The sequence below is a fragment of the Camelus dromedarius genome, chromosome 12, assembly GCF_036321535.1.
Source record: "Camelus dromedarius isolate mCamDro1 chromosome 12, mCamDro1.pat, whole genome shotgun sequence".
Classification (NCBI taxonomy): Eukaryota; Metazoa; Chordata; class Mammalia; order Artiodactyla; family Camelidae; genus Camelus; species Camelus dromedarius.
This window is the reverse complement of record NC_087447.1, coordinates 67,836,627-67,863,490: the sequence shown is the minus strand read 5'-3', so window position 1 is coordinate 67,863,490 and position 26,864 is coordinate 67,836,627. Positions and strand designations below refer to the sequence as shown.

The 26,864-nt window shown below is 38.1% G+C and overlaps 1 protein-coding gene across 1 annotated transcript in view; it reads right to left on the bottom strand.

Moving 5' to 3' along the window:
• Positions 1-494: 494 nt before the first annotated feature.
• The window catches only part of CNTN5 (contactin 5), a 1,016,453-nt gene continuing 990,083 nt past the window's right edge, over positions 495-26,864 (bottom strand). Inside the window, exons 22-25 of the mRNA XM_031460619.2 lie at positions 14,034-14,220; positions 13,497-13,609; positions 7,416-7,584; positions 495-3,238 (exon numbers count right to left, since the gene is read on the bottom strand). Coding sequence (XP_031316479.2) covers positions 3,135-3,238; positions 7,416-7,584; positions 13,497-13,609; positions 14,034-14,220 — 573 coding nt within the window. The 3' untranslated portion in view covers positions 495-3,134. The remainder of the gene's footprint in view (positions 3,239-7,415; positions 7,585-13,496; positions 13,610-14,033; positions 14,221-26,864) is intronic.

The window sequence follows — 26,864 nt, the reverse complement described above, 5'->3', positions numbered from 1 at the left end:
ACCTAGATAGTGGAGAAGAAACATTTATACACAAATCATTATAACATCACACGACTGCTGGTGCAACAGAGACATATACATGGTGTTCAGGGAGCACAAAAGAGTGAGCACAGAAACTCTGTCTGTGTGAGTTGTACCTGGTATAGATTGGGATATACTATTCCCCCAAAAAGCAGAAGTATGTTTTGAACTAACTCTTTACAAAACACATTTAGTGATGTCTTCTTCCTGAGAAGAAGTAAACCATGAATTTAACTCTGAATTTATCTCATTTGTACTTGCTTCTTTGCTTGGTTTAGCCTTTCACACAGCTTCCAGTTTTCCGGTTGGAAGTACCACGGATCTCTATGAAGATTTTTGAACCTGAAATCATAGCAACGTGTAGAGTCCTAACGTAATTATATTTTCAGCACAAAAACACTCCCAAAATATTGAGCATATTGTGGTCTGCATAAAATAAATCGTGTTATTCAGGTAGTTGACAGGAGAGAAGATAAAAGTCAATAAAAAGAGAATTATTTATTAAAAAGATCTAATGTTACAAGAACAGTACACAGAACCATTATCTGACTGTGCCTTCCACAGGGTATATACCATTTTATATAGTATATATACAGATTGTATACAATATATTTAACGGTTTGACACGGGGTCCACAGTACCTTCATTTGGGTATGCAAAACATTCACTTTCATGATTTTTTTTAATTACGAGGAGTCTTTTTTTTCTTCATAGTTCAACTAACATCATACAAAAATACAGCCTCTTTAGTGATTTAAGACTGTGAGGTTACTATTCCATCCCAGAAAGAGCTCACTCAGTACAATGCACTTTGATAAGGGATGCTGCTCTGTTTTCTACAAAGTAACAAGTGTGTAACGTAAGTACATAAACATCGAAAACCTAGGTTTATGATGCAAAATGCATATCCTCTGCACGTTGAATAAAACCATCCCATATCGCTGATTCCTATAAGAATGCAACATCAGACATTCTATAATTAAATATTCTGTCAAATATACATCATCCATCAAGTAGTTGGAAATGTTGGCTAATTTGAATTTGCCATATACTGGCATTATATTTTCTTGGGCTTTGTTTTTATAAGTTTTAGTAATAACTCAATTCTTAAAGTCTACTAAGTCTAGTATGAAACACCATGGGAAAGTGAAGCAAATGGTTTGATTCATTAAATATGAAGTAATAATTATTGCCCATCCTTTAATATTCTCGCTGCATCTTTTTTTTCAGGTGCACAGTTTGCTTCTGCAATCTGTACCATACTTGGGAGATCTCATATTTTGCCTGCTAAACAGTTAGCCTCCCTCTGTGTGCAAAGTCCAGCCTCTCCCACTCCACAGGAAGTGCTTAAGGAAGGCCACTAGGTTGTTATTATTCTCAGGTTCAATATTCACCAGCTGTGGTAACTTGCTGCAATAAGCTGTTAACTAAAATAGTCTTTTAAATCACTTCTTCTTTGTTTAGAGGTGTCTTGGGCATAATGCCCCCAAAAGAGAATGAGCAATCAACACAAACAGTTGTCCTGTGTCTCTGAAGCCCATCTTTTAGGATGCTCAGAACAGAAACTCCAGTCTCTCTTCTGACTCTACAAGGATTAACCACTAGAGCCAGCAGTTTGAGCTCAATATTGCTTCATTTTGCTTGCTGTTAAAGATTTAGATTTTATAAAGGAAAAGAAAAGAATCTACTTTTTATTCACATATTAACAACACCTATAAAATGATAGTTTCTCCAGGCTCTTTATTGGCTTATGAGTTTGTAATAACCGTCCATTCAGGCATCTTGGGTGTAATGTGAACTCTGGCACATTCTCATGAGAACTTCTGTACACTATCATCACACAGGAAACTTTCACCCCCCTTTCCAACGACCATCTAGGATCACTTGGGTTCCAGTTGACTCCTCAAAATAGTCAATCAATATTACCTCCCAAGCAGTGTATGGCTGACTGGACTAGCTGAGCCCCTGTGCTGAGGCCACGTTCCCACAAGCAGCTTAATTAAAAAAAAATCAATGTATCCAAGAGATCCTCTTTATTTTACTAGTTGCTAAGATTTTATGAATGGCCTGTGATTCATGGAAATGTCTAAAAAAAATCAAAATTTGTTATGCTTGAGCATTTTAATCCACGGACTATATGTATGCATAATCACTTGCAGAACAAATCTGCATTGTCTGTAAAATTATTTCCAATTAGAAGAAAACCTTGGGCCTAATTCAACTCCTGTTTTGACAGTAGGTGGGGAAATGGGAAAGCTCTGTCCCGTATTCACTTTATTTTCAAGTTAGCACCCTTGGCAGCATGTCAGTGTCTGCAGTTTTTAGCGGTCATATTTTTTTTGTGGCTTTAAATTATCTTTTGTTGTTAAAAATAAACATTTACTATATTTGCAGCTAGGTGACATAGTACCTGATGAAAAACAATAGCATTTCAATTCATTTGGACTCGCCTTCTGTTTGCCTTGCACTACTGTAAATGGCTTATTCCCTACCCTAATAACTTGCTCTAGGGGTGCATACAGAATAGCCTACTGGCAAATTTTGCTATTTCACTATGCAATCATACAATATTTTTTGATAAACTTTTTGTGTACTTATCCTGCAGTGGGCCACACAATTCGAGTGTTTTTTCATATCTCCTGCTGGTCTGTCAATTGGAAGAGTCAGTCAAAGGAAAAATGAAACACACTAGACTCGGCGTCTTGAGCAAATTTTTCATTCTCAGTTTTGTACTTTGTGTTTGAAACAGATCTGCTAGAGACCTCTTGCTTAACAAATGGATGGCACACACTCAGGGTCATCGGATAGAAAGTCCAATTCCAACATACTGAAAAAGTAAAGAATACATTTGACAGAAATTACCGTTGCTTACAAAAAAAGCATTACATACAACCTGCATAATTTTATTCGACCAAGAACTGTCGTCTCCACTTAAAAAAACCAAAGAGAAACTGGATGGATAAGCAATTGTCCCTCCAACCTCTGATAAGGGCACCATGTGTCATTTCAAGGTTTTAACGCTTATTTCAGGGTCCTGGGTCTCACTTCCGCTACCTTCTGCAGACTGTTGTTATCAAGCTAAAGCAAAGCAAAGCAAAGGAAATCTGCTGTGTTCACCAGGAGGCCGAAGGAATCATCAGTGCCAAAAGCAACGTTGCTGACGATGAGGACGGGGAGAGACTGTGCAGGGTTGACTGAGCACTAGTGACTTTCCCACCTGTGAAAAAGAGAAGCGTTAGAGGCACAAAATTACTTGGGTTTTGCCTAAGTTAGGAAAGAGTTCTTTTTAGGCATGTTAAGACAAATGAATCCACCATTAACCCTGTTTCAGATGAAAGCTTTCCACGCTCATGAAACAAGATGCTGTCTGGGATTCCTAAACAGTATCTGGAGGGCAGAAGTGTACATGGAATACTGTGCTGAAAAGGCTGTGTCACACTGAACAAATACGTCTAATCAGGAGATTCGGCATAGTTTTCAATAATGATGCACTGATGGAAAACATCCAAATTCCAGTTATGAAAATAAAATAATATCTATAGTGCATAGTTCAGGAAATGGAGCAAAAAAATATTAGCCAAAGTTTGTGGTAAAAGAATTCATAATTTAATTATTTAAGTAAAGTTTAAAATTTAATAATAAAATATTATTTAATTTCCATACGGATCTTTGGTTGATTTGACTGTTTCAATTGAGCAGGCTTAAATAAATTCTAGATTCTCATGCCAAACATGGCAAAGAAGAGGCATCTTTCATTACTCTCACCTCCACCCAGAAGAAGTTTTTCCTTCTTGAGACAAAAGCATTGTATGCTTTTAATATATAGGGTAACCACCTGATTAAACTCATTGATTCGAATGGATTACTCTGAAGTAGTTTTGATAGCACCATAAAGTCACAAACTAAGAACCACCCTGAGATCTAACTTGAGGAGCGGTTTTTCAAGCTGGAAGTCTTCTGAAGGGTCATCATCATGATTGGCATTTAATGAATGCTTACTGTATACCATGCACTGCACTAAGCCCTTTGTACATATGATTTTATTCGATCCTCACAACATTTCCATGCAGTAAGTGCTCTTATTTATCCCTGTATTGCAGATAGGACTGAAGTTTAGAAAGATTACAGAACTTGGTTAAAGTCATGGAGCTAGGGGATTAGTGGAAAGAAATGCTCTTACATGTCATCTGTCTTAAAACAATCATTGGCCTCGAATAAAACCATAATGATAGAATAATAGTAAAATGTACCAGCCAATTCTTAGAATCATCTTTCTCTCAGGTTATCCTCTCTGGCCAGACTGGGTGTAACAGGATTCTGGGTGTGATTTTGTTACAGGATAGAGTCTACATTTATTTTCCGGATGGTTATTTAAGAGCTGAAGGATCTTTTGCTTGGTAAACTACACACACACACACTCAGAGCAGCAAATCTTTCCTTTGCAAATTTGTTTATAGCCAAGGCACTAATAAAAACCTGTTAATCAACATATTGGAGAATGCTACATGTATTTCAGCTTGTACAAAACGGGGTCATTGTGAAGTGCACGGCCACAGTGAGCTGTAAGAAGGGCGTGATGACGGAGCCCCACTGGAGTGGTCTGTGCATGTTTCATAAATAAGAACTGTGAAAACGTTCTTTCTGTTTCTTTGAGAGTGGCTGCATCCTTGTTAAATCACCTTACACGACACTTTTACCAAAAAAAAAAAAAAAAAAATCGCCCTTTCAGAATGCTAAGTAGGGTCTATCTCTCAAATCCCAGGTAGACTCAGCAAAGCAAACATGCTCGTTCCGCATAGCAAGACCAAACAAAACACAAACACCAACAAACACTGAACTGAGTCCTAGCCCAGATATGAAACTAACTAGCTAGTTCCCTTGAGCAGGTCATTCAACTCCTTAGGCTTTTGGTTTTTGGAAAAAGATAAGAATGAAACCAATCACTGCTCCTGTTTTGTGGGTCTAAGATAAATGATGCCAGGAGATTTCTCTTTATTAAAACTCAGGAAATGGCTTGAACTGGCCAAAGTGTTATTAACTAAAACATAAAAGTTGACAATTTTTTTTATGGAATGGAAGTTACAAATTAATTAATATATAAATGGGAGGATCAAGGTGATTATAAGTACTTTCAAGCTGGGGGTCTGATATTATCCAGACTTTAGAATCTGATTGTGGTAGAGCTGAAAGGAACCCTGGAGAAGCAGGGAATAATAAAATACTTCACTCATAAGTTTGCTAAGAGGATAAGATAAAAACAGTGTCTGGAAAACACTGAGCATAATGCCGAGAACATGACCAGAGTTCAGCAAATGCTCCTGGTATTGTGGTTATTAGAAACTTGAGACTTACGAATCAAGCAAAGACAGCCATCATCTTTTTCACTTTTCAGAAATAATCTTTAATCCTTCAACGTCCTCTTGAAAATCTGAACATTTCAATTGTGAACATGTGAACAATGCAGACATTATTAGCTTTCTTGCTCTCGACACTATAATTGTATAAATGAATCATACAGTGTGTTAAGTTTTTGTGTGGCCCCGATGGATTTAAATTCTCAGGTCTTTTCACCTGGATTTCTGAAGAAGTCAGATGTTCTGTATCTTACTTACGATTTTTATTTTCAAATTTCCATTTTGAAATAATTTTAGATACATGAATACATTGTAAGAATAAAACAAAGAATTCAGTCAGATTCCTTAAATGTTTATGTTTTATCTTCTTGCTCTATTATTCTTTCTACAGATACAATTTTCCTGAACCATTTAAATCAGTTGCAGACATGATGTGCTTTTACCCGTAAATACGTTAATATTCAGTTCCCCAAAATAAGATACTTTCTTATATACCACAGCACAATTTTTAAAAACAGGAAATTATTGTTGATATAATATTATCTAATCTATAGACATTATTCATATTTTATCGATTGTCCCAGTAATGTGTTTTATCTTGTCTTGTATTTTTACGCAAGAATTTACTTACCACGTATTATGTCAATATCTGTTCCTCAAAGTTACAGTCTGTCTTATTATTTTCTCCACTAGCTTTTCCTTCTATCTCATTTTATGGCATCACTAAAATTCATAAGAAATGCCTCTGGTCTTAACTAAGTTGAGCAATGCAGTGAATATAATAAAGCCACATTCAGAGTCCTATGAATATTATCAGATACTTCCCATTAGAGGATGATTGCTCTATAAATAATGCTTATAATTACCCAATAATTAAATGTACATTAAACATGTTTATACAAGGCTTTACCAAAAATCACCTAATATTGTCTCAATGGGAGATTTGCATATTTAATAAAATCTTTTGCTTTCTTTTTTGATTGCCTCACTGATGTGGTTACTTTCCTCCTTATTTGTAAAATCTCCCTTTCTCTAATCAGTTTTCCCTTGATAGTGTAATAATGATCGCAGTAGGTTTGAATCCTGGTTCTTCCACTTGGTAACAGTGTGATCTTAGGCGAGTGACTTAATTTTTCTCTGTAAAACAGGAATAATGCCACCTACGTCATACGATTGTTACGAAGATTAAATAAGATGATGTATGTAGAGCACTTATGACCACGCCTGACATATAGTAAGGGCTCATTAAAAGCTAGAAATTATTAATATTGCTAATAATAGCAATGATGCTCAAATAAGTTCTGAGGATTAATATACAGCATAATGATTATACTTAATAATACTGTCGTATATACTTGAAAGTTGCTAAGAATGTAGATCTTAAATGTTCTCATCACAAAAAAAAGAAATGGCAGTTATGTGATGTGATGGAGATATCAGCTATATTAGCTAATGCTCTGGTGTACAATTTTGCAATACGTAAGTATATCAAATCAACCATTGTACACCTTAAATTTGTACAATATTGTATCTCAATTATATTTCAATAAAGCTGGAAAAAAGGGGAAAAAATCCAGAACAGTGATGCTCAGTGAAATTCATAATTTATTTTGCTATCAGTCAACATAATCAGATTTTAATTTAAAAATTCTTTGTCCCTAGCTTCCCTTACCTAATGATAAAGGCAATCACGACAGCAGAGAAGCAGGTATGTTAACCTAGTGCAAGACTGGTTTGAGAGCAACACTGCAAAGCCCAAATGGCCAGCAAGGCACTGCCTGAGATCAAGATGGTCAGAGGAATTTCACAAATAAAGATATTTTGGTGAAAACATTCATTCTTTTCTAGACTTGTAGAAATTCCACAACTGTGGGCAGGCTGCCTTGGTTTATAATAGTTGGAGGATGATTTAGCAATCAGACAACAGAGAACCTTCAAACTCTCTGAACCCTGCGATCCAGCATATTAATTCTGATGCCTTTTATACCGTCTTAACATTGTGAGTGGTTATCAAATTAAGTCTGTTAGGTCCAAACGTACCTGAATATGACGGGACCCTGATTTGGGAGCTGGCTGTCCCATCCCCTCCTTCACCGTATGCTCGGACTTCAATGATGTAGACGCCAGCTTCCGGGAGCGGCACTACCGCCTGAGGTTTCTGCGTTTCAATAACTTGACTGTTGCTGTGGCCCTCTTGCCTGTAAAAAACCTGGGAATAATAACAGACGTCTAAACATTTGCTCTTCGGTCAAGGATTCCAAATGTTCACTGACTGCCTTCTGGACGTCACGTTCTGAGCTAAGCACGGGGCGCTTACAGTTTAGACAGATATGTAAGCAGATGTGATGTAGGTGTTACACGCAGCACTGGAAGTATACATCAGGTGCTGTGGACATGCACAAGAGAGGGTTTAAACCCAGCTGGTGGTTTAGGGAAGGCTTTTAGGAGAAGGGGATGCAGAGCCAAGTATTTAAAGATAAGTTGAGTTCACCAGTTGAAGAAAGCGGGGAGAAGGATTCTAGGAAGAGATAAGAGAAGATTAAAAAAAATACATCTAAGCATTAAGAAAGCAGAGCATTAGGGTGTGGAATGGAGGGCAGACGTCTGGCAGTAGTGAGAAACTGAAGCTGGCGAAGTAGGTAGTGAGGGGGCTGATCTCTGAAAGTCTGTTCTTCCTGGTTATTGAAATGAATATTATCCTGAGGGAGTTTTCAAAGCTGTCATCTTCAAACTGTTTGAAAGGAGTAAAAAGAAAATTTGTTTAATACGTCCATAATAAATCCTTAACAATGTGGACAGCTGAAAAGTTCAAATTATATTATTTTTCCTTTTGCATTTGCTTTCTGGTGAATTGGCATTTGGAGACGCCGGCAGCAAAGTTAAGGCTTTTTTGACATCTGGTCATGGTACTGGAATTGAACACGTATTCATGGCAAACAGAGTTCCGAAACTACAGATTAGAACACAGAATTATCCAGTTTATAGGTCAGAAAACTAAAGTTGTAGAGGGTACAGGCTCTTTACAGGATAATATGGCTAATTATGGGGAAATCGTGTTAGAAAGTAAGTATTCGGGTGATCAGCTCAGAAGAGTTTCTCTGTATGACACTGTTTCTACTCATTTGTCCCCAAGAAATTTTTTTGTGTGTGTATAATAGTCAAGTAGCAACAGTTAAGATTTTAAGTGTGTTTTTATTCAGTTTCATTGTCTTTATGCTTTCTTTTTAAGAACAATAATTGTTAGTATTATGATTGCTCTGCAGAATGGAGAGAACCATGGCTTTGCAGTCACACAGTCTCCGGCAAAACAAAACAAAACAAAACAAAACCAAAACCCCATCTCCTACACATTCCTGTCTGAGCAAACCGGAGCCAGTTACTAACCTTTCTGTCTCAAGTGCCTGGACTGTGTGCTAGAGATAAACACACCTATTTCATGCTTCTGTTAGGAAAATGCACGTGAAACACGCGGCACAGGGCCCGGCGCTTGGCAAGCTGAATGAGAGAAAGCTGCTTCTGTGGTGATTGTTGCTCAGTGTCAGTGCCAGCATTTCATTTGCATTGCAAACGATGAGCTGCCTTGGGACAGACCCTTAGAAGACGTTTCTCTTATTAAAAATGTGTTTTGCACTTGCACTAACTGACATACAAGAAAAAAAAAAAAAGCTTTTACAAAGCAGTTTTTTTTTCTATATTGAAGCCTGCCTGTACTTGAACCTCCCTTCTGCGTTCTGGTAATGCAGGCTCCCTCTGTTTCACTGTCTCTATCTTTCACGCGTTTGCATTCACTTCAAGGTCTTGGGAGAGAAGTAACGTCTCTGTAAAAGTATGTGATATGTGCAATAGTTTTTGTCTACGGAAATCCTGATAGTGAAGGATGCTATAGTTTCAACGTGGTTGCCAAGTGATGAGGGCATTCTCAAACATTTTACTGGACACCTCACAGGGGTCAGGCACAGGGCCATGTACCGGAGATTCATCAGAGACTAAGACCACATGGTTCCTGCCCTCGTGATACTTACAGTCTAATAGTGGAGACAGATAAACAATGCGATGCAATGTAATGTGCACTGTGACAGGGAACGTATTTGATGCTATAGCCATGTTCAGAGTGGATGCTTAGTCAAGATTCGGGGCATTGGGAAAACTTCTCAAAGGATGCCTACAGCAGATTCTTTTGGCTTTAAAAAAATGACAACTGTATCAGAATTTATGCTCCTCATTTTGACAGTAGCAGCATAATGAATTAGGATTCTGTTCATCGACATGAGGTAATTAGAAAGCAAATTTATGGCAACGAAAAAGTATGTAAATTGGTGAGGGTTGGCAGGGGAGTGACTATTTTAGAGGACATTGTTATTGTGGTTCAATAAATTACAATTCTTATGACAAAGAAAAATGCAGCCAGTAATGCATGTCTAATGTTGCCGTAAAATCCAGAGGTGAGGAAAAATTTGTGGATCAGTTGAGATTTGGGAACAAAAGGTAAAATCAAGAAATGATCAGTTAATGGTAGCAAAAGGAGTCTGAGATTAAATGTGGCTTTTACCAGTCCATCCAGGGAGATGAAGTGCTGTGAGCCAGTAAGGAGGGATACAAAGTGAAAAGATACATTAAATTAATGATTAGTCTTAGATGATTTAGAGAATCTTCACTCATTTAAAAATCCTGCCTTAGAAAAGATGAATGCAAATGAGAAATATGAGAAGGTTAAGGAGTTATCAAGACATGTCAGAAATCCTTATTGACAGTAAGGAGGCCAGGGAGGACTTTGAGAATCTGGACATTTATAGATTAGCAGTTGTGATGGTAGCTGTCTTGAGGCATAAAGAAAATTGTCTTTTTTAGAAAAATGGATTGGTCTAATTCCAAATTCTGCTGTTTTATCTTATTAGCTTCTGTTACTTTTGTGGTTTATTTTTGAGAATAAATTGAATCCTGTAGATAATATCTTAACCATAAAAAGGAAGAGTTTAGTAGATTATTTATGGGCCAAGGAACAAAATCTACTTTTCTCCATATTTATCACTTTTCAGTCATTTAAACTGGAAAATTTCTAGATGAAGATTTTTCTGAATTCATCCACCTTACACTGGACTTGATGTGAAAGATAAAATACACAATGCCTGTATTTTAAACCTCAGGGATTGACTCCTGGTTTCCACTCTCAGTCTTACATACCCTGTATATTTCTAGAAAATCCCCTTTGCTTGTAAAAGTAAACTAACTTGTCAAAGACAAATAGTGAAAATAAATTTACTTCTTTTTTTGATAATGGCAGGTAACCGTAGAAGCGCTCCCTTGCCCCGATTAGCGGGAGGTCCTCCATGGCAAATTTTCCAAGAATCCCAAGAAGCAAATTGGGTCTCAGTGGGTCCAGCCTACCTCAGATTACCTCATGGGAAGAGAACAGATGAGTGTGTCGACATGTCCCTACTTTGGTTAATCTTCTGACTGCCATACACTACTATGCTTGAGAAGACATGGCTCACTCTTGGTCTGGCAGCTGTTTTTTGGGAGGTAGGAGGAATCAAAGAGGTCTTCTCCTTCGGAGTGTCATGCTCAGCCCTGGCCACTCTGTTTGTGTGCCCCTCCCTCCAGACGGCACATCTCTTTCTTGCAGTGAAGATCCTGTCCTTTCTTGGCTGAAGTAGGTCTCCTCCAAGTCACGCTCAGAGAAGGGGGCTCCAAGCTTGTGCCCTCTGAGCTCCAGCTCTGTAGTGTATGTTCACAGCTACTGTTTCTAATGACACTCCTGTCCTACTGGGTCTGCGTCAGCAGGAGCTTTCAAGCCTAGTCACTGGCCCTGTGAAAAGCAGACCTTCCAAGGAGAAACCAGCCTCCGTGTTAAGCCTCAGTCATCTGTCTAAAGTCCCCTTTCCCGCACGGGGCCCTCTGTGTCATTCCTGCCAATAGGTCCCTTATGAGGGACTAGCCCGTCCATCAGAAGTTCTAACAACGTTTATCAGCAAAAGAACAGGCTTTGCGGTCTCACTCCATTTGTTATCAGCAGAGCCCCTTCTTAAGAACCAGCTTTTCCTTCTCAGGAAGTGCAACCATTTCAAGGAAATAAAAGAAAAAAAATCCTCTGTCAATATGTGTCTACTTGGCATTATTTATACAACTAAGATGGACCATGTTAGTGATTCTTCCCCCAGCAACAAGGTCTTCCGAGATGGCGTGTGCAGTCTTCACTGAGACACAACTAGACGGCAGCTTTTAAAGATCAATTTCTCTTTAAAATATTAAAAAATCCCACCTAACCAGGTTATCTTCTCCAATAACAACAATAAGAACAATGACGGTTATTTTTCAGGGAGCGCTTTCCATCTGCTAAGCCTTTTCTACAAATGATCTTATTTAATCCTTAAAGGAATCCTGTATCATGTGTTATTATTATTATTTTTACCAATTCTGAAGTTCAAATGAAACTCTTTGAGGTTAAGCAACCAGCTCAAGACTACCCAGCTTAAGTCCGTCTGACACAGAAGCCAGTGTTTTTTCCCCACTACATCACAACAAAGGGGAAGGTGGTGCTAGAAAAAACACACAGCTGATAACATACACTTATGAGCAGTTGCTTAAAATACCTCTAGTTGGGTCAAAATTAATTAATTAATTTATTCACCCACTCCAGAAGTGTTGGGGATAAGAGGGTAAGACAGAGAAGTCTGGTCTTCAATCACGTATAGTCTGGTTGGGGAGACAGGCACATATAAAGGGAGAACAGTGACAGAGACAGAAGGGGAAGCTGTGAGCAAAGAGGAGGGTCATCCCACCTGGGGACCCATGCCCAGCCTCAAGCATCCTCCAGCTCGTGGGGTACCTTCCCTTCTCACCTGACAGGTGCCTAAAGCCCAGTGGCTCTTCTGGGTGGCCATACACTTTCACCTAGCTCTGCCTCGTATCTGTTCACCTTTCCAGTTTGGGAGATCGTTTGCTAGGGTTCTAATGATGTTAGATTGGTTCTTGGGTGGTCGGTCACCATTTCTCGCCAGACTTCTACCTTTAATCATTGAAGGATCTATTTATTTGCCTTAGAGTCCAAGTTGTGAGGACAAGGGGAAGGGAATGGAAAGAAGAGGACTGAGGAAAGGGTGCAGAAAATGGCTCAACTGTCCTCCCCCAGAAGGTCAAATTCAATATCCCCAAGGGTTAGGACACAGATTTGAGTGTTTAAGTGTGGGGGTATCTGTGATCTACACTGATTACAGCCTACACAAAGTGCTCTGGTCTATGCTTTAAGGTATTCTTGATGGCAATTATTTACATTAAAAAAATACTTCATTTATAACCTCTTCAGTTTTGAGCTTCAGAAGTTTAGCACTTTACAAAGTGTTGTGTTACCCTCTCTGATAATTAAACAGCCAATGAACTGATGTTTTTCAGTCTAAAGATTATCACTGAAATCTTAAAAAATTTGGCTATAAAAAAGATTCGACTAATGGTTCTGTATGGAGTTTAAGACGAGAAATAGAATCGGATGGTATGGAAGAAGCATTTGAAATTCAGCCAATTCAATGCATAGATCACATATATTTTTAAAATCAGAGATGAAAGTTGTTTTTCAAAAACAGTAACTGTCTGATTTTGCATTTCCAGATCTCTGGCTGGCACACAGCGGAGTGACCATATGTGAAGCGCGGTGTCTCTCTGGGAGCCTGCTGTCTCTCCCTGGGGTCTCTCTTCTGTCCCCTGTGCTCATCCTAGTATTCTTTTTGCTTCCTGTGTTTCTTTGCTAATGGAAAGTCTCTGTACTCACACTAAGTGTTTCCGTCGTTTCCATCTGCCAGGACAGCCAGTCTGTGGGGAGGGACTGCCAGGACTGTCTGCCTTGGTTCTGCTTGTCCCAACACTGCTTCAGGGAGCCACCTTCACCCTGTGTTCGAACTGTAGTTGTCTTTCCTACCCATTCCCCTCCGGCACCTTGTGAAGCTGAAACTGATTTTGATTGCCTTGGCTTCCCCAAGGCAGGAAGTCCCCTTCTAAGATAGAGGTGGAAAAACGATTGCGAAAAAACCAAGTATGTGAACAGGTCTCTTTATGTCTTTTTAACTGCACAGCCTCGCGGTAACAATGCTCGGGATCAGCATCTACCCAAGAGAGTGAAGACACACTGACCTTGTAGCCCATGACTTCAGACTCGTTGGCTAGTGGTCTGACGGGTTCCCAGCCCAGAGCAAGCTGAGAGCCTTGCTGCTCCCACCTGAGGTTGTTAGGGGCTTGGCTAGGGGCTGCAAAACAAAAGCCACTGTGAGTGGACAAGGAGTCTTAAACACACTCGTTCACTTAAATCCTCGTGGGCATTTCCGGCTTCCCTTGTGTTAAGTGTTTCCCTTCCAGGTACAGTCAGACAAGGAGGGTTTTGCTCCAGGAGAGTCGTTTTAACAGCTACTCTGCTGAGCTTTTGAACCTGAAGCCTTTTATCTCCCTTCTATGTCAAAATCGCTTAGCCCGTTTCACAGGAAGATAGCCTTTATCTACCGTGAATGCAAAATTTTCTGAGCCACTTTTGGAATTCAGATCTAAGCACTGAAGCAGGCCTGTGCATCAGAACTCCTCTCCTATGCCGCTTTTTATGTACCTCGTGTGGCTTTCAGAGATCTTAAAAGATGTTTCCCTTTTGTCTGAAACAAACAAAAAGCCCAGGTCACTTACGGGATTTCTTGGTGGTTGCACTCACTTCGCTGCTGGGCGGCCCATATCCAGCTCCGTTATAAGCCCTCACTGTGAGGTGGTACAACGTGTTTCCTTCCAATCCCGTCAGGATGACGGACGACTCGTTCCCCCTAGTTTTGACGGTCTCCGCTGCATCTTCTTGTTCCATGTCTTTCCGATAACCGATCTGTCAAAAAATTATCGCAGGACAGATTAATTTTGAAGCTTCCCTTGTGCTTATGATTGCTGGAACATTTTTGCCCCTCTTTTGGATGTTTCTCAAACCCCTCCCTGGGAAAATCACTCCTCCTGCATCATCCAGTTAGCAGGTCTTACTGATGAGGCCCAAAATTACGGTCTCAGCCACTGCGCGAATGGTCTGTGTGCACCGCAGCACCTCAGCAGGACTCAGCGAGAGCAGGAGAAGGGCCACCTTGCAGCCTGGTAGCTACAAGAACCTTAAGGAAGAATCAGCCAAAGAAATGGAAGGAGTGCCCTTCTCTCTTAGGTCATCAGAACCATTTCCCATTCAAAGCTATGGCGCTTTTAATGAATTATTTGAGAAAGGGGCAAGAGCAGTATTTCCTCCTGGGCCCCCGTGAAGGTGAATCACGCAGCTGGATGGGTTTAATCGAGAAGAGGTGGTATCAAGAACACTCACGATCATTTGGAGTGGTTGAAATGCGGAGACATAGCATTGCTAGGTTAGAGGGGAGACAGAAAGGCACAGCTCTTTGTCAAAGCACAGTTCATGCATCGAGACGACCTTTCCTGGTGATGCGCTCTTGGTGGCTGGCCTCAAACCAAACTTGATCCCTTTATGAGATTCAGTCATTATCTCTAGGCACCTAAAGCTTAACCCTGTCCAGACACTAGAAGTTAACCACGCATAAAGACATCAAAGAGTCGTTTTTCCCCCTACTGATTTACGGTGGGGAGAGTCATCAAAGAGTCATTCTTCTTTCTCCAGTTAGTTACTGTGGTGAATAAGTGGGTCACGCAACCATTTCACTCCCCTTCAAGGGCTTTGTCTGCTCTATAGGCGAGAAAGCCAAACATCACCTTTTCCAGATTCTTTTTCAGCTAAGGTTGACACTGCAGACTTCGGGCAGCGAGGACTTTGTTTGGAACTGGAGATACTCTGTAACATGTCTAGAAGGACCATTTCCTTGGGGCCATAATAAGTTGTTACAGATTCTAATCTCTCAGAAAAACACATTTGAGTCATCACCACACCATATTAAAAGGTCTCTACCGGCCTAGATGCTGGCCAAAGGCAAAGGGAATAAGAAATGGGTCAAAGAGGAAGGAAATTGCAAATTGTAACTGCAGCCTTATGAAATGAAGACAGTAATGGCCATATTTTCTTCCTTGTACTGTTTTGTGTATAAATATTAAATAGTTTGGGCCCCTTCCTTTCTTCTGATATTGTATAAAGAGTGTGTTGTGGGTAGGCAACTTTCTAATGTCATTCATTAGCTGAGGAATAAACCTTCACTCTCAGATGGACAGACCGCCTGATGGACCGTCCCTTGGCTCTGAGACGGTGATGACATTTTCATCTGTGTAAGAGACATCTGTGCAGTGTCAGTAGGGAGCACTGTCATTGCTAATTGTTGCTTTCAGGCAGCTGTTGAATGGGGAGAAGGATGTGCATGAATGGAAGTAACTGAAGGGATATGGTACATTAGTGTTCAGCGTCCATTTCACCCTCATCCTAGTGCGTCCTCCTGTACTGAAGAAGATGGAAAGATGAAACCATATTTCCAAGACCCCCTTGTACTTGGAGCTCTGAATATGGGCAGAGTCACATGCCTGATATTTGAAAGTAAAAATGAGATAGAAGTTGAACGCCCACCGATTCTGCTTTTTTTGCCTACAAGCAGAGCAATGGGGTTATTATTTTTTCTCCCCTGTCCAGCCCGTGACCGTGGCATTAATGAACTTCTCACTGTCTAACCATTAGCTTCATAGGAGTCAAGAAGCAAGGCACAAGATGACCATTTTGTCGGTGCAAGGGATTTACAGCAAGCACGGGGGTGATTCTGAAACTGGAAGCTGTAGCACAGGGCCTCCAGATCACAGAAGCTTCCTGAACGTGGCACCATCCTGATCATGGCAGCTTCCAGCCCACACAGTGGAGTGTGGGATGCGGTGGGAGACTTCCTTTTTTTTAGAGGACATCAGTGTCTTCCTCCGTGGCTTGGTCCTGTGGTTTGCTTTAAGAGTCATTCTTAAAAGATCACCTTGGCATCTGTTAACTCAATAATTTTGTAAACCATTAATATCTATAATAAAACACTTCTTACTTAAACTAGTTAGAGCAATTTAGTTCTAATTTAGTAATTTAGTACTTTAGTACACCCTGCCTGATACACCTACACTGATCTCTAATGTGTGTGTGTGTGTGTGTGTGTATATATATATATATATATACATATATATATATATATACACATACAAAATATATAAATATATATATTTTAAAGGTTAATGAGATAATCAAATTCTTATTTCTCTTCCCTGTCTCTTCACAGATTTGAACTGGCATGCAGCGGAGTGACTGAACTTCAGAAACTTGTTTGACTGAGCTAAGGTCCTCTCACTCTGCCTTTTATATTATGTACGCCCCATTATTCTCAATTCCGAGAACTAACTTATCTTGTCTGTGCTCTGAGTGTATTTTTAACTGAAGAAATCTAAGTTATTTTCAGACTACAAAATTGGCTGAGACATTGTTGGATGAACAAACATGTTATCTTTCCTTTCCAGTGATATGTCTGATTGCCAATTATGTTTCAATTTCCTTTAATGGGCGAGGTTATTTTAAGTTAATTAAATATATATTTGAAGGAGTTGAATGTGATTAAGTTCAACAAAGTTTGATGCAAATACAGATTTCAATACAAATTCTGCACTTCTAAATATTGAACGTTTAATTTTCTGATTAATCACCACAAAAGTAAACACCCCAAGTAAAAGAAAATGTTTCCTAAGTAACCGATTGTGAGAAAATACAGATTTTAGCCACACCAGCTAAACCTAGTGGGAAATTTAAAAAATCCACACCTTTTTTTCTCTTTCTAGCATGTTAAAAAAAAAAAAAAAGAACAGGAGTTAACTATTTTCACAGTGAAATAATACTTATTTATTTTCTTCTTTTATGGGGAAGAGGGTAAAGCAGAAAAACAGAAAAAAATATTTGGAGTTTAACATTGTGCTTAATTAGTGATTCTTAACTTAGAATGGCGGTAACACCTTTTAAAGTCGAAATTTTCTCTTCGTTCAATTTATTTTCCCATGATTCCATTCTATCTTGATGATAGATTTCATCAACCCATAAACTTTGAACCCTATATGAGATCACTTGAAATGAGGTTAAAAACATTTTAAAAGATACAAATATCTGAAACTGAAAGCGTAGATGACCAGCTACTTTGTCATCTTCACACAATTGGGATTTTGTGTGTGTGTCTATTCCTTCCTGCATTTCTTATTATATATATTTAATATAATTATGTCCCTGTAATTTTATGTGCTAATTTTTCCCTCTAACATTATAATTACATATAAACATATTCCCAGTTTTAACAGTAACAGTCTGTCAGGTGCTTTGTGTACTAAATATTATTGTGGAACATTTGGGTAGCTTCCAACTTTCACTTTTTTAATTAAAATGTTACCTTGAATATGTTCATGCGTATTGTTTTCCATACGCTGGATTAATTCTCCAGAATAGAATCCCAGACAGGAGATTGTGGGGTCCACAATTATTAAAATTTTTATGCTTTTTGACACAAAAATGCCACATTGGTTTTCAAAAAGTTTTTACTAATTTTCATTTCCAACAAAATTGTATAAATCTAAGAGACACAGCATACTGTTGCAAGCTCTAGGTGCATCATGGTTTTGGATCCAGAAGGCCAATATTTTAATCTTATTTTTGATATCTGTAAGCTGCATATACTGGAGCAAGTTACCTAACCACTGAAGCTCTATACCCTTGTTTATAAAACAGGAAAAATATCACTTACCTAGCTCTTATGAATCATTTTTAGACAGCTCCCCTATTGTCACTCAGGATGATGGATGGACTCAAATGATTCTGTTTCTTGATGTTTTAATGTTTCTGATTTTTTGTTATTTGTAACTCTGCTACTTTCCTTTTTTTCTGTCCTTTGTATTGTTTTGATTTTCGGGCTTTGTTCCTCGAAATTATTTCTATTTAAAAGTATAATGAGTGATATTATTAGTGGCAGGCAGGAAGCATGAATTCTGAGTGAGTCAATACCTGTAAGAGTGTAGATTTGAACCTAAATCTACATGATGGCTCTTCTTAGTAGATGACCCATTTTTTTCCAAAGTTGATTTTCTAGGAGATTGGTAATTTTAACTATGAAGATCATGTATTTCTGATGTGATGACTCTAAGACAGTCACGTCACACACAATCCAATTCCCTTATGTGAAGTTGCAGGATCTAAAACCCATGATTGGCTGCCATAGGCAGTCAACGGTTACTGGATGAGTGGTGAACTTTCCCCTACTTCTCAGTCTTCATTCAGTGGTACATAAAATCATTGAAGAATTCTTCCTAGTAGTTTATCTTCTCCTATCTGATTCTTGTTACCTGTTACATTAAAAAAAAATATAACTCTTAGCTCCTGTATTCACTTATTTTTATATTGTAAATTGCACTCAGTGATCAGCTCATTCAATATTGTGCTCCCTGAATTTAATAAACACAGCTTTGTTTTCTGCTGTTACTGAATGTTGCAAAATAGAAGTTTGATTGTTGCATCATTGAAAGTAACTTATTCTTTCTTCTGGTAAGGGCAGGATTTTTTTAATAATCAAAATGCACATTGAAGTGTAAATATTTTACCAGACTCTGAGTTCCTAAAAATTATTAATTTAACTATTCATTCAGAAAATTTTTTTGAGTATGTATTATTTACCAAGTACTGTTCCTCCAGGCAACTGAGGACTAATAGTGAGTCAAAAAAGACATAGCATACATAGAACACAGAGGAGTTTTAGGGCAGTAAAACTATTCTGTACAACACTCTGATGGTAGGTTTATCGATTATAACAAACGCAGCATGCTGGTGGAGGATGTGGGTGGCGGAGGAGGTGGGTAAGTGTGTGGGGACAGTGGGTGTGTGGGAACCCTATTGTCTGCTCAATATTGCTGTGGATTCCAAACTGCTCTTAAAAAAAAAAAAAAAGGTTATTAATTGAAAAACATAACAGCCAAGATAGCTATTGAATGAATAACCAAATGTAAAATTGTAGTTCTGACAAGCTACCTATTGCTAGAGGTCTACCATGTGCGATAAGACCCAGTGGAGAGAGGCTGGTCGGGGAAGCCCTCACCAAGACAGGCAGTTGAGCTTTGTTGGAAGGAGGAGTGGGAGGCAGGCAAAGAGAAGGCAGAGGAGTAGTATGTGCCGTGTGGAGAGGTGAACGGAGAGCATGTGGACATGGAAAAAGTCCAGTTAGGCTCACGTGGAAGTTGAGGGTGAGTGTGGCTCAGTATGATCCTAGAGGCAAAGGACGGAGCCTGATCCTGTGGTTGGCTGAGTTAAGGAGTTAGGAGAAATTCCCACACATTCAAGGATTTTTCAGCAGGGATGAGAGTGAGATATGTGTGTGACATCAAATTTGTGTTTTGAAAAGATACACACAGCAGAAAAAAGTTTTTTTTTTTTTCTTTTCTGAAGTATATAAATTAGGTCACTCCTTTGCCAAAAAACTCTCCATACTGCATTTAGAATAACTGCCAAACTCCTCATCATGGTTTACAAGGTCCTACCCAATACGGGTACTCCGCCAACCTCACCTTACCTCTCTCCTCACTTTGTTGACCACCTGCCAGCAAAACTGGTCTCAAACATTCAGTCGCACTCCCTGTTTAGAGCCTTTGAACTTTTTGGTGCCTTCTGCCCGGAAGCTCTTTTTACAACTCTTTCTCCAAATGGCTATCTCCTTTTCATCCAAGTTTCAGCTAAACTCAGAAGCGTCCTTTGGCCACTTCCTTAAAGAAACCATCCTTCCCTTAGTCACTCTCTTTTATATTATTCTGAGTTTATTCATATTATTATTGCTTGTAATTATCACCATGTGAAACTATCCTAATTAATCTGTTTAATTGTTTGCTTTATGTTGGCATCAGAGGGCACAGTATGGTATGTCTTAGTGAATAAATGGTTGCAGTATGAAGACAGATTGGAAACGGGCTAGAGTTGTAACAGGAGAGCCATTAGGAGGTGATGCCTGAGTCTAGCCAGGAAATGAGGAGAGCTTGGATTGGGGTTACTGCCCTGGACACGGAGATGGGTATGGAGTCAAGAAATATTTAGATGATAAAACCAGCGGACTTTGGTGATAGATTAACTGTAAGTGTGACAAAGAAGGAGTTGTCAAGACTTTAACGGTTCCTGAAACTCTGTGGGAGTTCTCTAGTTTAAGGCAGGGATGTTTTTCAGTTACTTTGTTTTTGGATTATTGTTTCCTTTGGATTTTCTGCTGTTGCTGTTGTCATGGTTGACTTTGCACCATATATTTTGTCTTCTTGACAAAAATCTATTGTTTATGGACCAAATCTCTTTTGTCCTTCATGTCTGCCATCTTCTTGCTCACTTTATAATAAAATTTCATTTACTTTGCATTTTGGGATTATGTGTCAAGTTTATACTCTAAGGCACTGGCTCAAATGTTTAGTATTATCCAATTTGGATTTTATTGTTCTTAATGAATATTATATTTTAGTGACTTTGGTTTTGATTTTGTTGCATTCTCTTTGTGTCCTGGATGGCTCTTTAAATATATATAGAAGAAATATTCTCTTTTTTCTCATTGATATCTAGAACCATCTGTTTAAAATTTTTCTTCTGATTTACAAGAAAATATCTTACAGAAGAAGGAATTCATACTGAACCTTATCATTTGTTTCCTTATTTCAAAAACTTTTTTTTTCACTTATTTCCTTAAAAAAATTTTTTTTTCTGCTTAATCATCCTTGGAATTTACCTAATGGATTTTTAATGGTGTTCTAAAAAGGAATGGAAGGTCTATTCAGGTGGGGAGACCTCCAGCCCTAGACCATATCTCCCAGACTGGTGGCTGATGCTGTGAGGTGGAACAAAATTATATGGTGTCAGGACAAGCTTCCACTCAAATTCTCCAAGCAACACAAAAACATCTTCCTACACCTGAGGTGAAAGACAAAACTTCATGTTCGTGACTGCAGTTTGTTTCATCGAAGAAAAAGATAAAAGAGAAAGAGGCCAGAGGCTATTTCCTCGTTTGCTTGAACCCAGAAAATGGGATTTTGAAGATAGGTCACTGCGCAAAGATGAAAGGAAAGAAAACTTTCAAAAATACCACCAAAACTTTTATTTCATACCCCTCATTGTGACTGCAAAAAGGATCCTCTCTTTGCTCGTGGTTTCGTTGTTACTTTAAGGCAAGTTAAGAAAAGTTGGTTTTTATATGTTTCCATTCAATTAATTGCCATTCTTAAATTCACAAGTTGAGACTAATGTAAACTGAGGGCTGGAAGGCAGACACTCCACGAGTAGCCTGCTTTCTCTAGTGATTCTTCACTAGAAATTTTGAAACACTGTGATCCTTTTCCCTAATAACGCTTAAATCACTTTTTATATTCCTCTTATGTAACACCTAAGTTCAGCTATGGGCTGTTATTGAGAGTTCAAAATCCTATTTCTAGGGAGCACACTCCGCATGGATGATGAATTCGTTTCGGTCAGGAAGAGTCTCTGCTTGTTTCAGTTGAGCTGATCTCCAGTTTCCTAATCTCCGGAGCGTCACACTAGGTATAGTTATTAAATTGTCTATTCACAATCAATGCTCTGAGACACGCTGGCAGTCAGTATTGTTAGACTGCGTGCATATTAGCTGCTTTGTGCCCAGAGGTAATCTTACTATAAAGGATGCAATTTAATGAATCAAATAAGATAAATAAACAATGCTTAGTTAAACTTTTGAATATTTATGAAGCAGTTCAACAGTGATTAGAGGATATGAGCTGAGGACGTTTAAAATGCAGCAGGAGCATAATAATGGATATAATTTATTGAATACATTGTATTTGTTTTTCTTATAAACTGTCACTACTATCTAAAAATATACAGAAAAAATTGGCTATAAATGTAACTGAATTTTTTCTTAATACATGTAGTTCAGTGCAGGTCTTTTACAAATGTTAGTTCCCTTCCCTTCTTCATTTTATTTACTCAGATGTTTTAAAATACAGCACATTGAATAGAAAAAAAAATTCTGGAAGTATTCTATTATAACTAATGTACTTCAATATGTTTCGTTAGATGAGCTGTAAACATAATAGTCTCTTAATACATACCAGTGAAATGAAAGAATACAAGTTTTAATATGAAAGTTAATCCTTTTAGGTAGAAGAATATCAATTTTTAAAAATTATTATGTACTTAAGCATGTTATATGGTTTACCCTATATAAGGGGATAGGAATGCAGAGTTTGGGAGATGGAGAGTTTTAAATGTGTATACTAGAAGAGACAAAAAGCTGAAAATCAGTGGTACACCCATCTTAAGGAGTTTGAAAAAGAACAGTATATTTTAAATCCAAACAAACTAGAAAGAAGGGCATAATAAAGATGAGAGTTCTTAATGAATTGAAAAACAAAATACTGGAATAGAGCCAAAGTTAATGCTTTGAAAAGACCTAAATTTTGTGAATTTTTTTTTGAGCAAGAGTAATCAAAGAGAGAGCTGGAGAGGGAGAAAACATACAGATTATTCATGGAAAGAAAATAATGCCTCAGATCTCACAGTTATTAAAAAGACAACGATAGAAATGGTGGCTTTCTGACGGGGTCATGCAAATCCTGCCTATGATGAGAATTTTAAAAAAAAAAAAAATCCTTGCAAGTATCCAAAAGCAGAGAGAAGCTGGAGAGGAGTTTACTCTGGACAAGCCAAAACTGTGACAGGTACGTTTGTGGGGGTTTTGTTGGAAAATACTACCATGGTGCCAGGAGGCTGGGGTAGCAAACACGGAGTTTAGTGCAAGAAAGAACAGTTGGAAACCTAAGAAGGAAATTCATAAAGTAAGAGAACTGCAGAAGTCACAAGACCCAAAATCCCAGTAAAACCTTTCCAGATTCTTTGCTAAATGATAAACTATTCTTGCCCAGGGAGAAACACTGGGGGATCTGGTAAAAATGTAGGCAGTGACCAAGAGAAATGTACCCTTAAAAGGGCTGCATTGGGTAGGATTTTTGAGTTTCCTGTTTTTTAAACTGAGTGCATTGTCCAACCTGCATGCCTTGAGGATGCAGGAAAGTGGCAATTTTTAAAAAAGCATATATTTTAGAGATTTATAATGAAATATGTTGAGTGAAATGATATAATGGCTGAGGTTTGCTTCAAAATAATACTAAGATTGATTAAGTGGAGTTATAAATAAAACAGATTACTCATTAATTCATAACTGTTAAAGGCAAGTGTTGAATAGAAATTTACTATACTCTTCTGTATATTTCACACATTTAAATATTTCACAATGCAAAGTTAAAGAAAAAATACAAATAAAAGTCAAAGATTGCAGTTATATTAGAATAAAAAAAATAGAGATAAATTTAAGAAAAGATTTTCAAGACCAGCCTGGACAAAGATCAAAGAAGACCTAAAAAGAAGAGGGATGTGCAATGATCATGGATTAGGAGACCTAATATTGCAAGTGGATAATTCTGCCAAAATTGTTCTGTATAGCCAGCTCTCTTCATAACAGACCCAAACTGTAAAACAACCCTAATGTTCATCAATGAAAGGATGATAAATAAAATTGTGGGATATTTATAAAGGAGTTTAGGAGAAAGCATGTAACACTATGGAAGAATCTCACCAATATAATGATGTTGAGTGAAAAATACAAGGTTAAAAAGCTCCATGTGATTCCAAAAATTAGTGAAGCCAATCAGAAGTCAGGATACTGTTTTTTTTCGGGGGGGGGAGGGTAGGGTGTAAATATGGATAGTGACTGCAGGAGACACAAGATGAGTCTCTCGTTTTTAATAATGTTTTGTTTCATGACCTGGATTGTGGTTCCACAAGTATGTTCGCTTCCTGGGGATTCACTGAGCTGTATATTTATGGTTTGTGCACTTTTCTGTATGCAGATTTTTTTTTTAAGTCTTGTCTTTTGAAAATAAAGTCTCAGCCATTTTATAATCAACAATTAGTCAATTAGTCATTGGCATCTTTATAAGGAAAGTAGGTCTTTTGCAAAGCTTCCTTCTGGGGTGTGTTCAAACACTTTATACTATTTCTCCACTTCTTAGTATCATAAGGAAGCCCATGTCTGTATCTATCTGTTCAACACTCATTGACTTAAGACCTCTATGCCACAAGTATGTTGTCAGATGCTTGAGATACAAATCAAGCCCCCAAAAGGAAGATTTTGTTGCAATTTGGTAATTCTCGTGTGAGTCATTCCAAGAGAATGTCAACAAAAATGTTCCAGGTTTGTCTAAAATTAGATAGGTTGATGTCTACATTTGCTATTTTATTTTTTGCATGGATGCTGTATGTGTACAAAGGTGTGTTATGCAATAGAGAGTGAGACTGTGGATGGACATATGATGAGCTCAGGAGGGCTGGGGGTAGGAATGAGAAACAAACTCTCTTTAGAGGCCAGACAGTAAATTCACATTTGTATTAAGGAGTGAAAAAATAGGAAATACTTCTTTCTGAATATAATAAAAGAGATCTTCCATACCCTTTTGGTTCTTTCTGTGGATAAAACAACACATCCAGGTATATATTTTAATATTCCTGAAAATAAAATGGTTTCTAAAAGTTTTAGTAGAAGAAAATTTGAAAAATTTTCTCCACGAAGCAATGTGTCTAGAAGCAAATGAAACCGAAACACAATATAAACTGAGTTATCCATTACTTTCTAAAATAACTTGACAGGGTTGCCTTCCAGGAGGACAGGGGAAGAAACAAGTTAAGCAACTGAACTGCTATTTCTTCCATTTCCTTTTGATCTGCTGAGTTTTGAAAAACATAAATAGCTTTAGTTAGCCTCCCGGTTTATGAAAATAACCCAAGATGCAAATCTAATGATAGAGACATGAAAGCTATTTGATTTTTTTCAGAGTCCGCAGAATTTCAGAAAAGGAAGGGCAGGAGTAATTTTTTCCCACTGTTTAGTTTTTTATATACTTATTTTTATATAGTCATAATAAAAAGCCAGAAAATCTGTAAAACAGCTGCTACCCACACACCATATGGAAAATAAAACAGCCTTTGTTTTAGCCTTTTGGTGACTGGTTTCATTTCGGCTTCTCTTCCCCCTTTAATTTATATTGAAATTCCATTTCCCACTCGCATATATACCCTCCCACCCCCTGCTGTACAAATTAAATGCAATCTGCCCAGTATGAATTATTGTCAGACAGCAGTAAGGACCTTTATTTATTTATTTTTTGGCCTCCTGCTCTGATGATTAGAGTCAGCTCATAAAATAAAAAGCAACAACAATCTCTTTCCTTCTTCCCTTAAGAAATCCCCACTACAACTTCTTTTATAGCACGAAGCACAATTGGTGTCTTTTTAGTGCAATCAATAAGTGGAAATGGCTTTAGTGACATGTCTGAAATGAACTTCTGAGTTACATATCCTCTGGAAGTTCCAAAATAAATGCATGCAAGTCTCAAGCATAGCCCAGGAAAACGGAATCTCTAGCGGTGTCTTTTACTGAGAATTGTAAAATTGGACAAGTTATTCTGTCTTTTGTTCTTCTTAATAATAAGCATGAAAAAGTTAGGAGTTAGAACTGGGACACTGTGTACTTGTCCCCCGGCTATAAAAATACAACCCAGCCATTCAAAAAAACACAGTTAACAATACTCTAACAAAGAGGCCACAGCAAATACAAACACCATGAACTTGACAATCATGGGGGATTTTGTTTTCACAAGCAGAATATACAACATAATATTAAAATAAGGCTAAAAAATTCCTTTTTATTTTGTGTAGTAAGTAAAAAGTTTATAATTGATTTATTATTTTATGTAGGAAAACTGGGGACATTTGGGGACAGAAGCGTGTGCTCACGCCCTTGGAGGGCACTCGCATGGGTTTATTCTCACTAGCATTTCTTCAGAGGATCAGGATGGTGAGGAATCCTGGGTGATGACGGACACAAGAATTGGATTGTTCCCCTGTCTTCCTCTCTCCCTTTGGTTTACTTAAATTTCCCATCAATATCCCTCAATGGTAGATTGTGATCTTTTTGAGAGCAGGGACCAGATCTATTAATTTTCGCATTTCCACTGCCTAGCACATTGGGTGATTTTAATAAATACTTGAGTGAAGGAATAACAGAAATTAATCAACATTCCGTGATCACACAATTACCTTTGCCATTCCTCCCAATTTGGGAAAAATCATAGAGAAGATGATAGAGTTTGGCCCTATCTTTTAGTCTTCCTTCTTGCTGGACTGGCAGCTGCTCTGATTTTTTTTGCACATAAAAATCCTGGCTTTCTCAGAAAAGCTTGAGAGGCTCTGCTCTCAGATTCAGGAATTACCATTCATAGGGCATTTAATGCTGGTGGGTTCATAAATTCAAAGCTGAATCTAATAATTTACTTGCATGGGCCAATGACAGGGATGGCAAGCCAGATGGGGCAGTCATGGTAATTCATGAATCAAAATCGTTCAATAAATATAGCTCATTTCCAATTTTCAATCATGCTGCATGTCATAAGCTAGAAATTTCACATATCTCAATCTCAATGCTTTCTACATATAGTTTCTGTAGC